The sequence below is a fragment of the Antechinus flavipes genome, chromosome 4, assembly GCF_016432865.1.
Source record: "Antechinus flavipes isolate AdamAnt ecotype Samford, QLD, Australia chromosome 4, AdamAnt_v2, whole genome shotgun sequence".
In the NCBI taxonomy this organism is placed as follows: Eukaryota; Metazoa; Chordata; class Mammalia; order Dasyuromorphia; family Dasyuridae; genus Antechinus; species Antechinus flavipes.
In genome coordinates this window covers 315537069-315556642 of record NC_067401.1, presented here as the reverse complement: position 1 = coordinate 315556642, position 19574 = coordinate 315537069, and the positions used below count along the sequence as shown (strand labels likewise).

The 19574-nt window shown below is 36.5% G+C and overlaps 1 protein-coding gene across 1 annotated transcript in view; it reads right to left on the bottom strand.

Moving 5' to 3' along the window:
• Positions 1-19226, bottom strand: part of ENPP1 (ectonucleotide pyrophosphatase/phosphodiesterase 1) — a 110420-nt gene extending 91194 nt beyond the window's left edge. Inside the window, exon 1 of the mRNA XM_051997751.1 lies at positions 18105-19226. Coding sequence (XP_051853711.1) covers positions 18105-18314 — 210 coding nt within the window. The 5' untranslated portion in view covers positions 18315-19226. The remainder of the gene's footprint in view (positions 1-18104) is intronic.
• Positions 19227-19574: the final 348 nt, after the last annotated feature.

The window sequence follows — 19574 nt, the reverse complement described above, 5'->3', positions numbered from 1 at the left end:
ATATATTTGACTATGTGTAGCCCTAAATCCATTTGATTAAATCTGTAAACATATTTGGATAAAGAATCTAGAAATCTGATACAGGAAAAGCCTTTAGAAATTTTGCCATTGAATTTAAGAAAATATTTTATTGATAGTTAACATCATTTTTTTTTTTTTACTGAGCATCTTCTTTGTTATGTGTAAAATATCAATGTTAGCTAGGTATGGAAAGGAGCATAAATATAGTCTAAGGCAGTGGTTCTCAAACTTTTGTTTTCAGTATCTTTATCCTATTAAAAATTATTGAGGATCTTTCCAAAGCATTTTTGTTTATCTGGATTATATTTATAGACATTTACCATATTGGAAATAAAAACTATTTTTGAATTTGTAGACCCTCTAAAAGGGTTTTAGAGATCCCCAGGATTCTCTAGATTATACTTTGAGAACCACTGGTAAGGCATGATCCCTCCCCTTAGGAAGCTTTAGTTCCAGTAGGAAATAGGAGGTATACAGATGTAAAATAGTTATGTTACCATTAAAAGTAGCCTTTGATTAAGTGGCAAAGCAAAGGATTGCCTGACTATTTAAAGTTTCAAATATTGAGGGTTAAAAGAGTCAAAGCAGGGGGAAACTGGTAATTGTTTAATAGCTGACTCCTCGGCGGTGTAAATTGTTATGCCACAGTTCTCTTTTATTGTCCTGACTCAGTTTCCCTAATTATCCTGACTCAATCCTGCCTCGGTTTCCCTGCTTCTCAGTTCTGCAAAACCTCTCCTCCCTCTTTATCAGAGTATTTGATAAGGATAAAAGATCTTATGTTTTAGAATATCAGAATGCCTCTCCCCATCCCAAGCTATTGGAATGCCAGATATCAAAATGATAAATATCAAGATGCCTCTCCCCACGTCCATAGTGCCTCCCCCTGATTATGTCATTTTATCTCCAGTGGCTCACCCCACCCTGTCAGAGTCCCATTCCTGCTCTCAGCACCCTGACTCCACCCTTGCCTCAGTCTACCCCCTGCATCTGAGCCACTTTGAGAACTCATTGTGAACTGGATTCTTGGAGACAATAGTCTCATTCAGCCCTGGGACCAAACTATGAACCCATCTGGTCCCAATATATCTCTCCATTTAATAAATTATTACTCTCTAATCTCTATCTTACTCAGTTTCTCCGGCATTACAAAGTAAAAGGAATGTACACATAACACAGATCACCATTATTAACTTTTTTTCATCAACCATAATTTGTAGTATTTGCATAGTTCTGATGCATAAAAGTTTACAGTAAAAATTCAGCAAGAAGCTCTCATAAATGTGCAGGATCTGACTTTAGCACCCTGGAGTTAAAGAAAGAAATGTAAATGTTGTACCAAAGTTCCCTTTTAATGTTGTGACCCAGTTCCTTCAATTGTCCTATTTAGTTATTCTGCCTCAGGTTATAACCTTTCCCATTTAATGTTTGATGAGATAAAGGTCTACCTCAGTTGCTCAGCCCCAAAACCCCAGGCTATAATCATTCTCTCTTAAATTGTTGATAAGATAAAGATTTTATATCTTTAGGTTATAGACATTCAGTAATGTTTGACAGGATAAAGGTTTATCCATTTTAGATGTCATTAGAATATCAGTAACCTCCCTCCATTGTGTCATCCTAGGGGCCTCCCCTCATTAGGTTATCCCCTCTCAGGTACTTCCCCCATCGTGTCGTTGTTCTTGTTATACCATAAAAGGCTTGCCCTCTGAGTACTTCATTGGTGGACTCTTTGAGATGATAGTCTTGTCTAGCCCTGGGACCAAGATCCATTTGGTCCCATTATCTCTCTCCATTTAATAAACTATTGAATTGGTCTCTAACCTCTGTCTTGCTCAGTTTCTTTGGCATTACATAAAGAGTAACGAGGTCAGGGTAGCAATTCCTGGTTCCAAGTAAACAAGTGACAAATCCACAATTGTCATTCTCTTTGTTGAAAGGTAGGTTTATTTAGAGGAAGAGATTATAGGCAAAATAAGAGATAAAATAGGCACCAGAAGTGACAGATGTGAAATTAGAATTCGGAGAACAATAGGATTACCAAGGAAAGGAATTGGAAGAATCCACTAAAGGAATATGACATTAAGCTTGGGTGTACCATTTACTGGCAATTAGACCCATACAGGAGTCTAGCAGACTAGCCTGAGTTAGTTAGAGTAAGGAGAAAGACATCATTTTAAAGGGAAAGCACTATGAGAGAGAAAGAGAGAAGACCTCATAGTGGGTATGGTTCTGAAAAAGACTTAGCAAAAATCTTCAGCTTTAGCAGATCTTTTATAGGGGAAATACAGCCTTGGAGGTTTCTCAAGACCAGAGAAGAATTTAGTAGCTCAGAGGGACAAATCAAAGACTCCGATGAAAAATATCTGGCAGATCAGGTCCCATACCTGTCTAAAGATATGCTCATTCATATCTCAAAGATTGTTTAAAGGTGCCTGGAGATTTGAGGGACAGGCAAAAGAATTTCTTTCTCACATCACTCAATAGAAACAGGATAATCTGGGAATTAATTATGATTGATAATAGCTGGTTGGGCTTCTTTCTGACCGGGAAGAGATAAGTCCACAACAGACAGTATAAACTAAGATCTAGATTCTAAATTCAGAGCGACAAAGAGGAGAACAGTAAAAAAAAAAAAAAAAAAAAAAAAAAAAAGCAAAAGTCTTCTGAGCCAGAGAAAGAATATGAATGAAGTATATTTAAGCTAGGGTCTCATATGATTGACTGCTAGAATGGTGAAAAACAAAAGATGGAAAAAAGAGGTTGGGAATTGAACTCGAGAACACTTTAAATGCTTGGAGTTTACTATGTAAGTAATTAAGAATTGCTAGAAGTTTGTAAAAGGGAAAGATGTTAGAAAATCTTAGGTGATAATAAATAAAATATTAATTATAGATAAATATACATAAAATATAATATAAATTATAAGTAAAAATAAAAAGGAGACCTGGACCTACAATGGGGTTGATGAATGAAAAGGTAAGGGAAGATCAATGGTTCTGGAGTGAAAAGATTCCATTCTGTCAATAATTTATTTATTTATATATATATTTTTGGACTAGGTTTGCTACCTATCCTTATTCATTGAATGGATACAGCCTCAGTCATACTGACAACTGTTAAAGACCTTAGCTTAAAAAGGCCAAGGTTTCCCACTGCATTCAGAGGCATTTCTTGTCTTGATCTATATCTGGCCATTGTACTCAGAGGGCTCTAAGGGGAAAGTGAGGCACATAATTTTGCACAGCCCTCCCTCACTTAAATCCTATTCACTTGTATGTCAGAGTATCACCTCCCAAAAGTCATGGTCCTCTTTGAGAATGAAAAACAAACAGAAAAACTCTTTATGAGCTTTATGCTCATTGACCATAATCAAGTCATAACCTTCGTGGGCCTAAGTTTTGTTGTCTGAAAAACAAAGAAATTGGATCAAGTAGCCCTAAGGTCCCTTTCAGTTCTAATCCCACAATTAAAAAAAAAAAATCAAAATTAGAATCACCAAAACATGAGAACTGCTAAATAGGGGTAATGGAGAGAAAAAAATCAATGATGAAAAATAAACTCTGTGAGCCTCAATTTTCTGATCTGACTGGAAAAAAAAAGTTTTTGCACAGCATTATTTCACAGGTCTGTTATGAGAAAGTGCTTTTGTAAATCTCTTATACAGAAATACACAAACTGGGCCTGTTGTTAGTGTCAGCCTCCAGACTCTAGGTAAGAAATTGGATCAGACTATAGGTAAGAAACAAGGGACAGACAGGTAATTTTCATTACATAAAATTTTAGAAGTTTTAGTAAAAACGAAGCCAATGCAGTTAAGATTAGAAGTGAAAAAATATTTGAGAGGGGGAAGTTTCCCTTATAAAAGGACTTAGATCCATGATACATAAAAAGCTGATTTAAATTTGTAAGAACAATAGGCAGTGCCTAAAAGATATGATCAAAGGATATAACTACCCAGCTTTCAAAAGAAGAAATACAAGTTATCTATAATTGTATTTTTAAATCACAAAGAATTACAGAAATATAAATTATGAAACTCTAGGTCGACATCACCTTCATCAGATTAGTAATTCCTACTTTCTTTCACCTTTAAACACCAGGGTGAGACTTGACAAATCTCTATCTTATCTTGAATCCCCTCATTCATTCTAATAACTAAAGAATATGCAGTTCCCAACTTCTTCCCTAATTGTTTCTAGAATAACATATAGTCCCTTTGCAAAGAAGGTGGTATTATCACCTCTATTTTACAGATGAAAAAACTGAAGCTGGAGGATTTAAGTGACTTGCCTGTGGCATACAGCTGATGAGTTTCTAAGGCAACTCAGATCTGTCTTATTCCAAGTCAGCACTCTACTGTTATGCCATCTTATTGTCTCATTTAAACAGAGGTGGATTACTAAATAGATACATCAGTTAAGTACTTTGAGACCTCCAAGCAAACCAAAAGTTTGGCCAGTAGAAGCAATTCTTAATTTTTTAGATGTCTTGTGGTATGGCAGAAGATTCAAATGGTTTCTTACATGTTGGAACCAGCCTGCACATCATATATTAATATGTGCTCATATGAAGTAGATCCAGAAGTCCACAAAAAGCTGTGTGGGCAGATGTAGACAAAAGACAAATGTAATTTCTGAAGGTCTCAATAAGCAAAAGTTTTTTACATCTTCCATCCTTGACCCGATTTGTTAGCCAACTTTAAGCATCTTCATTTTGTAGACTTTCCTTAACCAACTTTTAAAATACGAGTTTTGTTTCCTGGCACTACCCTTCAGCCTTCCTTGATACTTCTGCTTATTTTATGGACTCCCACTAAATAACTAAAATGTTTTGACTCTATTATGAATTACTGAGTGCTATTGCTGGGGTTCAGAGGAGACCACAAAAAGATTGGACTTCCAGATTAGTGTCACAAGGTAAAAAGAATTTGCAGGTTCAGACCCATCTCTAAGTCAAGGGGCAAAGTTTATTATAATTGTAATGCCAACTGAAGTGGCCTAAGTTTCAAAAGAATCAGAAGCAGGAGCAAGATAATTTTATAGGAAAAAGATAGAAAGATCAGGTATTTCACATCACTGATATGCTACTTTTATGGCTTAAAAGTAGAATTGAGGAGTGGTCAAGTTGAGGAGTACTGAATTCTATAGTTTAGAGGTGGAGTTGCACCCTGTTATTGAATTCTGTGGCTTAAATTGTCTCAGAGATTTTGCTATTACTGACCAACAGTCTATCTGACAGCCAGTATTGTTCTGAACTACTACACTCCCTAGGTCAGGTAGCCTTAGGATTAATGTTACATTCTCCCTAGGAGCTACATATCACTATGAGAATTAAAGAAAACTTAATAATTTTTAAAAATGTGTATGACATTTTGTGTGTTGTTTATGCTTGAAATTTGCCTAGAATATATTAGCCATACTGATGTTCATCTAAATCATGAATCATGAACAATCCACCATTTGATTAATTGAATTTACTGAATCATTTGTTATAATTTTAATATAATATCAGGTTTAATAACTTAATGAAGCAAATATTTTACATATTAACTTTTTTATTCACTCAATTGATCAACAAGCATGAGTACTGGAAATATACAGAAAAGGCAAAAAATAGTCCCGCCCATAAGAAATTTACATTCAGTTGAGGGGAAATAACATATACATAAATTAATTGATACAAGATAAAATATAGGGTATGAAGAAGATGCTGTAGAGGGCAAGTCCCTAGCAATTGGGGAAGGAGAATGGTCTCAGAAAGGTTCTTCTTGTGTGGGATAAACTGAGTAAAAACACTCTCATGGGAATATAACTGTGACTTGAGATGAAACTATAATAACAATAGAGCTGTAGCTAAGAAAAAGTTGCAGGAGTTCATCCCCTTCCGTTTCCCACCACCTTTTAATTAGCATTTAAGTATTAATTAAGTATTTAAGCAATTTATTCTTTTGTTTCTGGATTAGATTTCTACACAAACAAATGGGAGAAAAGGCCAAGCAGAAGGGTGGGGACTTCTGTATTCAGGCTATTTAATCTTGTGTTTTGTAGTTTTTACTTTGCACTGCTTTCACTAACAAACACCTGGTCAAGCAGGATGATTTTAGAAAGACCTGGAGAGATTTATATGAACTGATGTTGAGTGAAATAAGCAGGACCAGGAGATTATTATATACTTCAACAACAATACTATATGATGATCAATTCTGATGGATGTGGCTCTCTTCAATGAGATGAAACAAATCAGTTCCTTATAGAACAGTAATGAACTGAACCAGCTACAACCGGCAAAAAAACTCAGGGGAATGAGTGTGAACCACTACATGGAATTCCCAATCCCTCTATTTTTATCCACCTGCATTTTTGATTTCCTTCACAGGTTAATTGTACACTATTTCAAAGTCCAATTCTTTTTGTGCAGCAAAATAACTGTAAGAACATATACACATATATTATATTTAATATATACTTTAACATATTTAACATATATTGGTCTACCTGCCATCTGGGGAAGGGAGTGGGGGGAAGGAGGGGAAAAATTAGAACAAAAGCTTTTTCAAATGTCAATGCAGAAAAATTACCCATGCATATATCTTGTAAATAAAAAGCTATAATAATAAAAAAAAAAAAAAAAAAAAAAACCCTGGTCAGACAGGAGAAAGGTACTCTTTCTCAAGAGATCATAATAAACTCTTTTTTTGTTTTTTCTTACTCTGAGAGTCTCTGATTGTTTTTGTGGTTGCTATTGTGCCACACATTCTTATGCTGAGTTTTAAAGGAAGCTAGAGATTCTACTAGGTGGACAATAAGAGAAAGATCAGTGTGTTTAATAGTAATAAGCAAGTTCAAAAGAGGGACAGATTTGAATATGAATAATAATGAGTTCTGTTTTGGACATTTTGAATTTGAGGGCATCCAGTACACAGTAGTTGATAGATAGTGATATAGAACAGGAGCTCAAAAAACAGACAGCTGAATAAATATGTCTGGTGTATCTGAAGAGATGACAATTGAACTCATGGGACCTGATAAGATCACTAAGTGAAAAATTATAAAGAGAAGACAACCTAAAACTGAATTATATCATTACAACTATAGTTACTGAGAATTACATAAAGGTCCAAGAAAGGAGACTGAGAAAGAATGGTCAGAAAAAACAGGAGATAAACCAAGAAAAAAAAGTCAGAAAAACCCAGAGAGAAGTTATTTAGGAGGAAAAAGTGGTCAGTATTGTCAAATGTTTCAGAGGTCAAGAAGGATGAGAATTGAGAAAAAGCCCTTAGATTTGTCAATGATGAGATCATTGGTAACTTTGAAAAGAAAGTTTCAAGGTAAATTATGAAGTCAGAAGGCAATTTACAGAAGGTTTAGAAAAGAATGAAAGGAAAAGAAATGTAGGTATTTAGTAAAGATGACTTTTTCAAGTAAGAGAGATATAGAATGATAGCTGGTGGGAATGGAAAGATCTAGTGTGGATTTTTAAATATGGGGAAGATTAGGGTATGTTTGTATGCAACAGGGAAGGAACCAATGGGTGCTGAGTGATTGATGACTGGAGCCATCAGAGATAATAGTAGAAGCAGTCTGCTGGAGAAGATGGGTATAGAATCAAGAACACATATAGAGAATTTGGTTCTGGCAAAGTGCACCAGATTTTGGGTAGGAGATCTGGGTTTGAACCCAATTCTGCTGTCTACTCCCTATGTAATGTTGAGCCTCAATTTCCTCATCTTTAAAATGAAGGGAATGGACTGGAAGTTCTTGCATACCTAAAATTAGTATCTTATAGCTTTTTTCATCTTTGTAAAATAGATAATTAAGTGTACTTGGCAAATTAAAATCAAAAAATGTTAGAGAAAGAAGGGATCCAGGTTATATATATATATACATATGTTTTAATCCCTGAATTTTTCAGATGAAGAAATTGAAGTCTAGAAAGGTAAAATAACTAGACCAAGGTCACACTGCAGCTAAGTGATAGAAATGAATATGAATCTTCCATTTCCCCTACTTTTTCCCATTACATAAGAAAACTCAATTTAATAGGATTTTTTGAAATCTAAAATCATAATTTATTTTATTTTTTTAAATCATAATATTTTAGAATTGCAGTATGTTAAAACCAAGAGACCTCAGAGACTACTATGGCCAATGGTATGAGTTCCCATCTTCCCAATCCAATCCTATACCTCAAACTTTTTCATATAATTTACCCATTCTCTTTTGTGCCACTCAGAAATAATAGCTCTTTAAAAAAAAAAAAAAAAAAAAAAAAAAAGACTAACCTCTTTATTTTTGCCTTTGAATTAACTCCCATCCTGTGTTTTTTGGGAACTTTTCATATTATTCACCCATCATCTTTTATCTCTCTATGCATTGGATCTATTTCTGGTGCCTAAAAAAACATGATCAGGTCTTTGTTAATAAAAAAATTTTTTTTCACTTGATCTTGCTATATACTAAAAATGTATCACCCTATTTTCCTCTTCAATTTTGCAGATGAACTGTTTATGTCTTCTTGATTGCTAAATCAAGTTATTTTAGGGAATGACTGAACAAATTATAATATATGAATATAATGTATTATTACTTCACTTAAAGAAGTACAGAATAGGACAATTTTGGAGAAACTGAGGATGATTTTTTTTATTGATTGATGCAGTAAAGTGATAAAAATCTGAAGAACAATTTATACAATAATGATATTCTAAAGAAAAAAACTTTAAAAAACTAAAAAGCTTGAATAATGCAATGACTAACTATATTTTTGGGGGGGAGGATAATAAAGCATGTCTCTTGACAGGTCATAATCCCAAGTAAGTAAAATAATTTTCAGATGTAAACAACTTGGTTATTTTTTTTTTTTTGCTTTGATTACGCATACTTATTTGAGTCAGATTTTTTTTTTCTATTGAGGTAAAGGAAAAGAAGAGGTGGATTGATAGTTGTCTTCAAATATTTGAAAAACTATGATATGAAAAAGGAATTGTGCTCAGTCTCACAAGACAGAACTAAATACAATGTGTAGAGAAGCTACAGAAAGATGAATTGAAGCTTGATAGAAACCAAAACATTTTAACAATTAGAGCTATCCAGATTATTCCTGAGTGGAGCATCTGCCATGGTAACATTTCTCTTCACTACAGACTTATCACTATTGTCCATCATTCTCAAAGAATATCAAAATGATATCGCTATGTTGGAGCCAAGGTACAGTGTATCCAACTGTGACTGATCAAATCAATGTGAGCTCAGAAGGCTCTACTTTATATCAGGTAATCAAATAGTCCACACAAACATTTAGAGCAGAGGTCCTCAAACTACGGCTCATGGGCCAGATGCGGCCTGCTGAGGACATTTATGTGGCCCACTGGGTTATGGTAAAATCAGACCAGAAGTGACGTTCGACCTAAACTCACATTAGCAACACACACTTCCGGCAGTGGGCTGAGGCAGCAGAGACAGAGTGTGAGGGGATACCGAGGTGAGGTAAGTTCCCAGGCCGGGGTGTGTGGTGTGGGGAAGGGAGAGAGATGCAGAAGACGGAGAACTGACGGCCCGCAGCCTTGTACAGTAACAGCAGCCACCACAACAGATAGGCACGGGGGATGTACAGTGCATGCTGTGCATGTCACAGCTGCGGCAGGGGGAATTCACTGCAGCAGTGAAGGTCAGAAGCAGGAGCACGAAGAGTGGGAGAGAGAGTGCAGGAAATGGAGGCATCACAGCGCAGAGGCAGCTTGGAGGAAGTTGGCCATTGCAGTCTGTATGTCTGTGTGGGCAAAGTTATTGCTGGTATATTGTTTTTGTAGCACTGTGTGTATATATATATGTGTATTTTACTAATAGCAATTTGGAATCTCTAGGAAATAATGATGTCAAGAAAAAGAAGAATTCACTCGGAGTATTGGATATTCAAAGAACAGTGGACTTATGATTACTTTTTCATGCAGTACAAGGAAAGAGCTGTATGTCTGATATGCCAGAATACAGTGTCTGTGTTCAAAGAATATAATTTGTGTCGACACCATGAAACTCAATATAAAGATAAATATGATTGTTTGGTTGAAGAAGTGAGAAAAGATAAAATATTGAAACTGAAAAATACATTGACAACTCAGCAAAATATTTTTGTGATGCAGAAGTCACTAAATATTTCATCACTGAGAGCAAGTTTTCAAGTTGCCAAGTTAATAGCACGCACTGGCAGACTATTCATGGAGAGAGAATTTGTTAAAGAATGCCTTCTTTCCATTGCCAAAGAGATGTGTCCAGAGAAGGCTGATTTATTTAGTACAGTGAGTCTTTCAGGACCTACAATTACACAGAGGATTGAAGAAGTGGGAGACAATCTGCATCAGCATTTGCAAAACTCCTTAAAAAAAATTTCATATTTTTCCTTGGCACTCGACAAAAGCAATGATGTTCATGATTCTGCACAACTTCTAATTTTTATTTGTGAGAGGAATGATTATTTTGAAGTCATAGAAGAGCTTGCTGCAAAGCATCAAAGGAACAACTACAGGAGAAGATATCTATGAAAAGGTTTGCCAAACTATGAATGGTTTGGAGCTGGACTAGGCTAAACTAGCCAGCATGACAACTGATGGTGCTCCTAGCATGGTGGGGTCTAAGAAAGGAATAATTGCTCGCATTAACCAAGAGATGGACAAACATAACTATTCTCATTCAATAGTCATATACTGCCTCATCACCAACAAGTGCTGTGTAGTAAATCACTGAAGTGGGACTTTGTTATGAAAATTGTGGTATCTTGTGTTAACTTCATTAGAGCATCAGAGATGCACTAAATCACAGACAATTTCAGGAATTTCTGTCTGAGCTAAATGTTGAGTATGAAGAGGTTCTATATCACACAGAAGTCCATTGGCTGAGTCGAGGGAGGGTTTTGAAACATTTCTATGACTTACTTCCATAGATTATAACTTTTCTGCTTTCAAAAAACAAAGAAGTACCAGAGCTGAATGATGCAGAATGGAAATGGCACCTTGCCTTTCTGACAGATGTAACAGAACTATCAACAATTTCAATATGCAACTTCAAGGAAAGGGGAAACTCATCTGTGATATGCAATCACATGTCAAAGCATTTGAAGTAAAATTAGGCCTCCTCATCAAACAAGTGAAGGAGGAAAACTTCTGCCATCTCCCCACAACTCAAAATCTGTTAGCGGAAAAACCACTGATTGCATTCCCAAATAAAACATGTGTGGATTCACTGGAAAAATTGCAAAAGGATTTAGATTTAGAGCTTCATCTCCATGAACAGGACATACAGCTTTTCCATAATCCATTTTCTATTGACATTGAAAATGAGGATACAATTTACCAAATGGAACTAGCTGAACTGCAGAATTGTGACTCTCTAAAAGACGCATTCAAGTCAAGCAGCCTTCATAATTTCTATGTATCTCTCCCCTCTGAGACATATCCTCATCTTAGGAACCATGCACTCAAAATGGCAACCATCTTTGGTAGCACTTATGTCTATGAACAGACTTTTTCTAGAATGAAATATTTGAAATCTCCAACCAGATCAAGACTCACGGATGCACACTTGCATCACTTATTACAACGATCAGTGACAAATATGGAACCAGACACTGACCATCTCATTAGCCAAAAGTAGGCCCATAGTTCCCATTGAAATACTGGTAAGTTTGTTGATTTAACTTTACTTCATTTTAAATATTGTATTTGTTCCCATTTTGTTTCTTCACTTCAAAATAAGATATATGCAATGTGCATAGGAATTTGTTCATAGTTTTTGTTTTTACTATAGTCTGGCCCTCCAACAGTCTGAGGGACAGTGAACTGGCCACCTATTTAAAAAGTTTGAGGACTCCTGATTCAGAGTGTAGATGTTTCTAAATTCATGTATCTCACATTTCTTTTGAGCTACTGTAATTCTGCTTGGCTCATAGAGCACAGTACCTTCTTTGTTGTGAGCACACCATGCTGGGTAGTCCTTTGCCCATGTTTCAGAATCAATTCCAAACTTCTTCTGAAAGAACTTGAGAATCTCTTTGCATCATTTCTTCTGACCTCCATGTGAGTGCTTTTCTTTGTGCATTCTCCATAAAAGTCTTTTACGGAAAGGTAAATCTGGCATTTGAACAACATGATGTGCTCTTTGTAGTAGAGTTTGAAAACATGACAGAATAGCTTGAGATGACTTCAGTATTAGGTACCTTACTTTGCCAGATGATATTCAGAATCTTAGGACAATTCAAATGGCACCATTTCAGTTTCTTGACATATTGCTGGTATTCTGTTTAGGTTTCATAGGCATACAACAATGAGATCAGAATAATGGCTCCATAGAAGTTCAGTTTGGTAGGTAATCTATTACTCCTCTCCTACACTTTTCTTTAAAGCTTTTCAAACACTGAGCTAGATCTGGCAATGAGTATGTCAATAGACTATAAGCAAAAACTTGATGAATACTTGTTGGAGATGTTATGGAAGGAAACATACACTAGATTGGCCTTGAAAGTACTTGCCAACTTGAGTTCCTTCAAGAATGAAGGACAACCTGTAGTGAAAAGGAATCTGCTACTGTGACAGAGGTTCTACTCAGGAATAGTCTGGACAATTCCATCTTTCAAAGCCTTCATCTTTTTTTCAAGGGATAAGTGCTTACTATTCTCTGATCTTCTCCAACTGAAAGTTTTCTTTTCTTCTTCAAGTATTCCAAGAAAACTCTGCCTTTATTTCTTCTTTGCCCTATAATTTTATATTGTATTATTATAAATTATATTATACTATCTGTGTGCACTTCAGTAGATCTGTGACCTCATCAATATGGATATCCCTGTCTAAAATGCTTATCATATCTATGTCTGCTCATTGTCTCAAACTCTTGTCAATACCCTCCTACAATCTAATCTTGAACCTTGATATTTTAGGATACTGATGGAGCCATGCCTCAATCATCTATCTATCTCATTGATTAAATCAAATTTAATTTATTAATTAAAAAATTAAGTCAATTTTTTTCCTCCTCATTCATACATTTCTCTGGCTTCTCTTTTTGCCACTTCCCCTTCCCAATTCCTTATTTGAAATGTACTATAGCCTCCTCATACCCACCGAGGATGTCTCTGGTATTCTTTAGTAGTCTTTTTTGATGTGTAATTGATCTGAATCTGCTCATTTTTCCACTGAGAGGTCCTAAATAAGTAACATGAATTATCCAAGATCATATAGTATGTGGTAGAGATGGGATTTGAACAAAGATCTTTTGATTCCATGTACAATACTTTTTCTATTATATTACATGGGATCTCTCAGTCAAATCATTTGCTAAACATGTGTTTTCTGAAGAAATCCTTATTTTAAGAAGGGTCTGTATGCTTCACTAAACTGCCAATACAATCCATTATATAAAAAAAAAGTTAAAAATTCCTGCTCTAGAGTATCTTTTTAGTTATGGCATAGTAGCCTCACTTAGCATATCACTAATAGCTCTGAACCATGATTTTTCCAAGCAAGATTCAATGTATCTAATTCTTTGAAAATACTCACAACCTTACAAGCTAAAATTTGCTCCTTCTTGCTTAATCCATAAAGAATGGATATTTTGACATGTTTTACAAAAATGAACATATCAAATGGTAAATAAAGCATAAGAAATTTAATGTCTTTATGGTACAGAGAGAGCCTCAGAAAAACCCCATCACTATAAACAGTATTTGTTTCATTCTCTTCAGCAACTGTTGCATTTTTTTCCCTTTGTATCTCATACTCTATACCTGTCCTCACCTACTTTTACAGCAAATGGTCTGTCTGAAGCTGTTTTATGAGACTCCCTAATCCTATTTTCTTCTGCCTTCTCCAAAATCTTGCTCTAACACTCATCCTCTACTTCTCCTGGCCATCAGCTTCTTCCTGTTCTCTTACAAACATGCTCAAGTTTCTCCATTTAAGGGGAGAAGCTCCACAATCCACATAACTTTATATCCCAAAAAGCAGCATTCTCTCCCTCCCTTCTCTATTTTAAAAAAATAAAGTTGTCTATGCCTGATGCCTTTTCTTCATCCTTACTTCAATTCTTATAATCAGATCTTATCACTCCACACCTCTTAAGTGATCATGTAAGCATTAAATATAGTGTTCATTTTCAACTGTTATCATCCTTGACCTTTCCAAAGCTTTTTTAAAAAATACTTTATTATTATTATTATTATATGCTTAACAAAAAAAAAAATCTATCCTAAATATAAAAGGTTTCAGTAAACCCTTCCCAATGATCTCTGTCTCTGCTGTCTCTCTCTGTTTCTGTCTCCCTCACTTTATCTTTCTGTGTCTGTCTCTATCTCTGTCTCTATGACTGTCTGCCTATCATCTATCTGTCTCTATCTCTCTCTTTTTCTCCCTCTCTCTCTTCTTTTTTAGTTTCTCCTCTCTGTTTTTTAGTTTGTCCTCTTAGCCTTTGCTGGCTCCTCATTCTCTTCCCAAACACCTCGATTATGACTATACCAGGAAGTTTTGTTTGTCTTAGGTCTTCTTTTCTTCTCTCTATATTCTCTCCCTTTTACAATATCAATTCACATGGTTTCAGCTACTCCCCTTTAAGCAAATAATTACCCAAACTTTATCTCTGATCTGACCTCACTGCTGAGCTTCAGATTCTTATTTCCAACAGTCCATACCTCTCTATCTTGAGGTCATACCTATACTTAGATTTCAACATGTTCAAAAATGAGTTTTAGTGTCTTTCTCATGTAAAACTCCTAATTCTTTTGACTTCATTATTTTTGTTTATGGCAAATCCATACACCTTGTTTCACTATGTACAGAATGTTGGAATTATCAAATCTGTTTTATTATCAGGTCCTGTAGAGCCCATCTCCTCATTACTGCTCACATCCACCCCACCTCTATTGAGATGATCATATGGTTTTTGTTAATTTGATAATTAATATGGCCAATTATACTGATAGTTTTCCTATTATTGAACCAGCCCTGCATTCCTGGTATAAATCCTACTTGATCGTGGTGTATTATCCTGGGGATGATTTTCTGAAGTCTTTTTGCTAATATCTTATTTAAGATTTTAGCATCATTAGGGAGATTCACCCCACCTCTAGCTTGTCTAGTCCCATTAGCTTCAATCTAATAGAAATTTCCCTGTTTCTATCTCTGAAATACTTCAGTGGATTAGTTTTAGGTCTCCCATCTTCCACTTCATACTTGCATATCCCTATTAGGATAATATTCCTTCGGCAAGAACCTCTAGTAATTGTCTCAATTCCTTTCTCAGAAATCTTCAGCAGCAATCCGTTGTTTTACTGAGGAAAGTTCTCCCATCTAGCATTTAATATCATCCACAATATGATGGCACTCTGTTTTTTCCAAATGTCTCACTGATTCAGTTAGAAAGGAAATGCAAACTAACTAATCCAGGTTGTACATTATCAAGAATTCCCTCAATGACATCACCAACGCATGATCATCCAGCCTCTATTGCAGAGGGCTTAAGGAACCACATCCAGGAGCACACCATAGAACTTCTGGATGGCTCTTGTTAGGAAGGTGTTTGTAGGACTTTTCCCTCTCCTCCCTTACATTAATCTTAAATCGGTTTCTCTCACCTACTGCCACTATTTCCTGACAAGTGAATTAAGTCAAATTCCTTTTCTGCCTGATGTTCCTTCCTACTCCACCTCCAATTCAATATAACAAGCATTCATTAAATACCTACTCTGCAGTGGAAATACAAAGACAAACCAAAAAAAAAAAAAAAAACAAGAAACACAAACAAACTAAAAACCCAATCCCTAATCTCTGGTAACTTACAGAATAAATGTTAATAGTTTCTTCAATTCATCCTTATGTAACATCATCTCCCATCATTTCACCATCTTTCTCCCTCTTCTATTCCATGTTCTCTGTACTTTAACCAAACTGACCACTACTACTCTTTCCCTACCCATAGGGTTTCATGTTTCTAAGAATTACCTTAAGTTGCTTGATGTGTCTGCAACATCCTCCCTTCCTTCTTCCAGGGAACTATAGTAATTATCCATCTTTTAAAGCCTAACTAAATTGTCACTGATTCTTTAAAACTTTTTCTGATTTTTCTCCTGTAAGATGACCTAACATAGTACTTTGTTATCTAACTCCCATAAGATCATAGCTCTAGAGCTCAAGGAAACCTCAGGGGTTGATTAGTATAAATTTTACAGATGAAGTAACTGAAGTTCATTGAGGTTGAATGACTTTTCCAAAGACAAATAATAGGAAGCATCAGGTACAAGATTTAAACTGAGGTCCTCTGACTCAAGACAGTGTTCTTTTCTCTATACTAAGCTTCTTCCTTAATGTATTTATTATGTAGCACAATCAGAAGGAAAGTAGCTTTATCAGAAAAAAAAATGAAAAATAATATAGTCTAGAGTTAAGTGAGTATAGGGGAAGCTAAGTGATCTTCAGTTCAAAAGTCAGTAAACTCTGAGTTCAAATATAGTCTCAGATACTTCCTAGTCACTTAACCCTGTTTGCCTCAGTTTCCTCATTTATAAAATGAGTTGAAGAAGAAAATGGCAAACTACTTTGCCAAGTATCTTTGCCAAGGAAACCCCGAATGAAGTCACACGAAGTTGTACACAACTCTTATGCTACAAAAAAAAAAAAAGGTTATATAATAGAAATCATAAAACTATCAATATAACATTACTGATTCCTATAATGTGTGAATATTGACTTTTCTATTGAATCAAAATTCCTATGCCAGGACCAATAAGATATAGCAACAGGACTTTCTGAAATCATGATTACATTTACAAAAATCTATCTTAAAATCTTCTCTTAAGCCTTCATAATGCCAATGACTTAAAGCCCTGACAGGCTTTAGAGACCATGTCTCCCTGTTCCTTTGTTCATCCAAATGATGTAAAAACAAGAGAAAGATCAAAGCCATACTCAATATTAAAGCCATAAAATACCTTCCCTGTTTTGTTTACTTTCTAGAAAATTTGAGCCTTTCTAGGCTTATTGAAGATTTAACTCCAAGATGGTGGTTTTCTTTTTAATCATTTTGTTTAGTCTTCACAACTCAGCCATTTTAAAAAAAATTTATACAAGTCACAAAGAATATTTCAAATTTAGTGAGATAATGATGGTGGATAGTCATATTTATCAAAGAGAGTTAAACTCTTTGAAAGAAAGATTTACACTAACATATTAATGAAAGATTATACAATATATTATATTTGCCTCAAAGTATAATATCTTCTACTTATCTGAAAGTCAACATGATAGAGAACTGGCTTTGGTATAATCAAGATCTAGTTTCAAGTCTCACCTCCCTCCCACTTGCCCACCTCTACCACAGGTGCATCCTAACAGTGTGACTCTCAATTTCTCAGTGATCCAGGAAGCTCTAGAACTCTAAACTGAAAAATTGTTGTTGCTCTATTTGAACAGGAGTTTCCTCATCTGGAGCTCCCTACAGTAAAGAAATCACAGGTCCAGTTTTTTTTTTTTTTTTTTTAAGAATATTATTAAAATTATTAGAATCCCGTGTAAATAGTGGTGATAAATGATGTGATTATTCTGTGTAATTATTAACATGGTGATGATAATAATTACAAATAAACCTCCATGTTTCCAGTCCTCCAATTGTAGTGAGACAGCCATACAGCCATTCTTGTAGCTGGTGTCTCTCCAGTCTGTCTAGTCTGTCCATCTACTTCTCGGTTAATTTGACCTCAGTTTTTCTGTCTGCCTGTCTTGTCAGTATATCAGTCTTTCAGTCAGTTCGTATGACTTGCCAGTCTGTCTGTCAGTGATTCTGTTAGTTTGCCTGTCTTGTCAGTCGGTCAGTCTCAGTCTGTTGGATTGCCTGCCCACTTGCCCACAGTGTGCCCCAGAGCCAGGTGGTCAGATCACACGGTCTGTGCAGGGCTAAGGTAGAGCTCTTTCCAGCAAGCACTGCGGTCCTGGCATTGACCCCGGGCGGGGGCGGAGAAAAGGCGGCACCTGCTCCAGAGAGTCTTGGGTCGGGCCCCTGGGACTGGCCCCTGGAGCGGACCCGGACGGTCCAATGGACCTCACTCACCAGGGAGAGCACTTTGTAGGTGTTGGGATTCTTGGCTTTGTGAGCCCGCGCGCCTTTCTCCGGCTGCTGCTCGTCCCCCATGTCCAGAGGAGCCAGCATGTTCACTGCCTGAGGGTCCCCGGCAGTGTCCCCGTAGTCCTGCTCCTTGCCTGTTCCCGCGCGGCTCTCCTTGGTGCCCCGGTGGCTCCCGTTGAAGCCATCTCTCTCCATGGTTGGCTCAAGCTTTCTGCTTCTCTGACTCCTCTGCCGGCTGCCTGGCTTTAATAGAGCACTGAGGGCGGCCTGGCCCCGAGGACTCCGCCCCCCTCCTTCAGCCAGCCTCCTCCCAGATCCTTGGCTTTTTTCCCCTAGCCAATAAAGTAAAATGTGAGGGGGAGAGCGGCCCAACGCCCCGGATTATTTGGCTTCCTGTCTGATTTCGGGCATTCTGGCTGTTGGGTTATTTTGGGTGTTTTACGTGTATGTCTCTTTAACTTCCCCCAAAGCCTTTCCCCTCACCCCACCCTGGGCACCATCTGAAGACTTGCAGGAATCGCCCTGCTCAGTACCTTAGTATTGCCTGAATTGCATAGTGTGGTCTGCAGAGAGCATGAGATCATGTGGCCCCAAAATAGTGCGAGAGGAGGAGAAAGAGGAGGATGGATGGATGCTGTTTATAAGGGAACAGAAGAACAAGCCTGGGACTCTCCTGTGTGACTTTATAGTCAAACTGGAACGGGTGGGAAGGAGAAAGTCCCCTTGCTCTTTCTCCTTCCTAAATAGGCTGTGATGAAAAAAACATTGGATTTCATCATTAAAATCATGGGCTCAAAGGATTTAGAGCAGAAAAGAACTACTCTACTGGGAAATGCAGACTCCGTTTTGTTGTTTTGTTTAGTGGATTCATGGGTTGATCTTTTTAAACTTAATATGCTGGAAATATTAAAGTGACATGTCTCTTCCTGTGGTTGATGTTTTGATATTGGACCAGCAGGGACTCAAGTTGGTTCACTTGATATTTTAACAAAAGAGGTAAAAAAGAATTCTAAATATTTGTAGCAGAGATTCTAGAGGCTGGAAAAATCGGGATATGGGGGTTTCTTCTGGCCTCTGCACCTTTCACAGGTAGTGGCCCATGAGTAACAAAGATTATGTGTGACGCTTATTCAGACTTACCATGAACTGGGAAGTAAATCTTTTTTTTCATTACTTCTAACTAAGTGGTGGTGTGGGCAGTGTGCCCAGCTTGAAGTTAAAAAGATGAGTCTTTTTGAGTAAATCTAGTCTCTGACACTTACTATTTGGGTGACCCTGGCAAGTCACTTAATCTTGTTTGCTTGAGTTTCTCATTTGTAAAAATGAATTGGAGAAAGAAATGTCAGGTGTCCCAATATCTTTGTCAAGGAAACCCAAAATGGGATTAAAATGATGAGAAAGAGGTCATGAGCTTCCCCAAACTACCCAAGAGGTCTATTACACAAAACAGGTTAA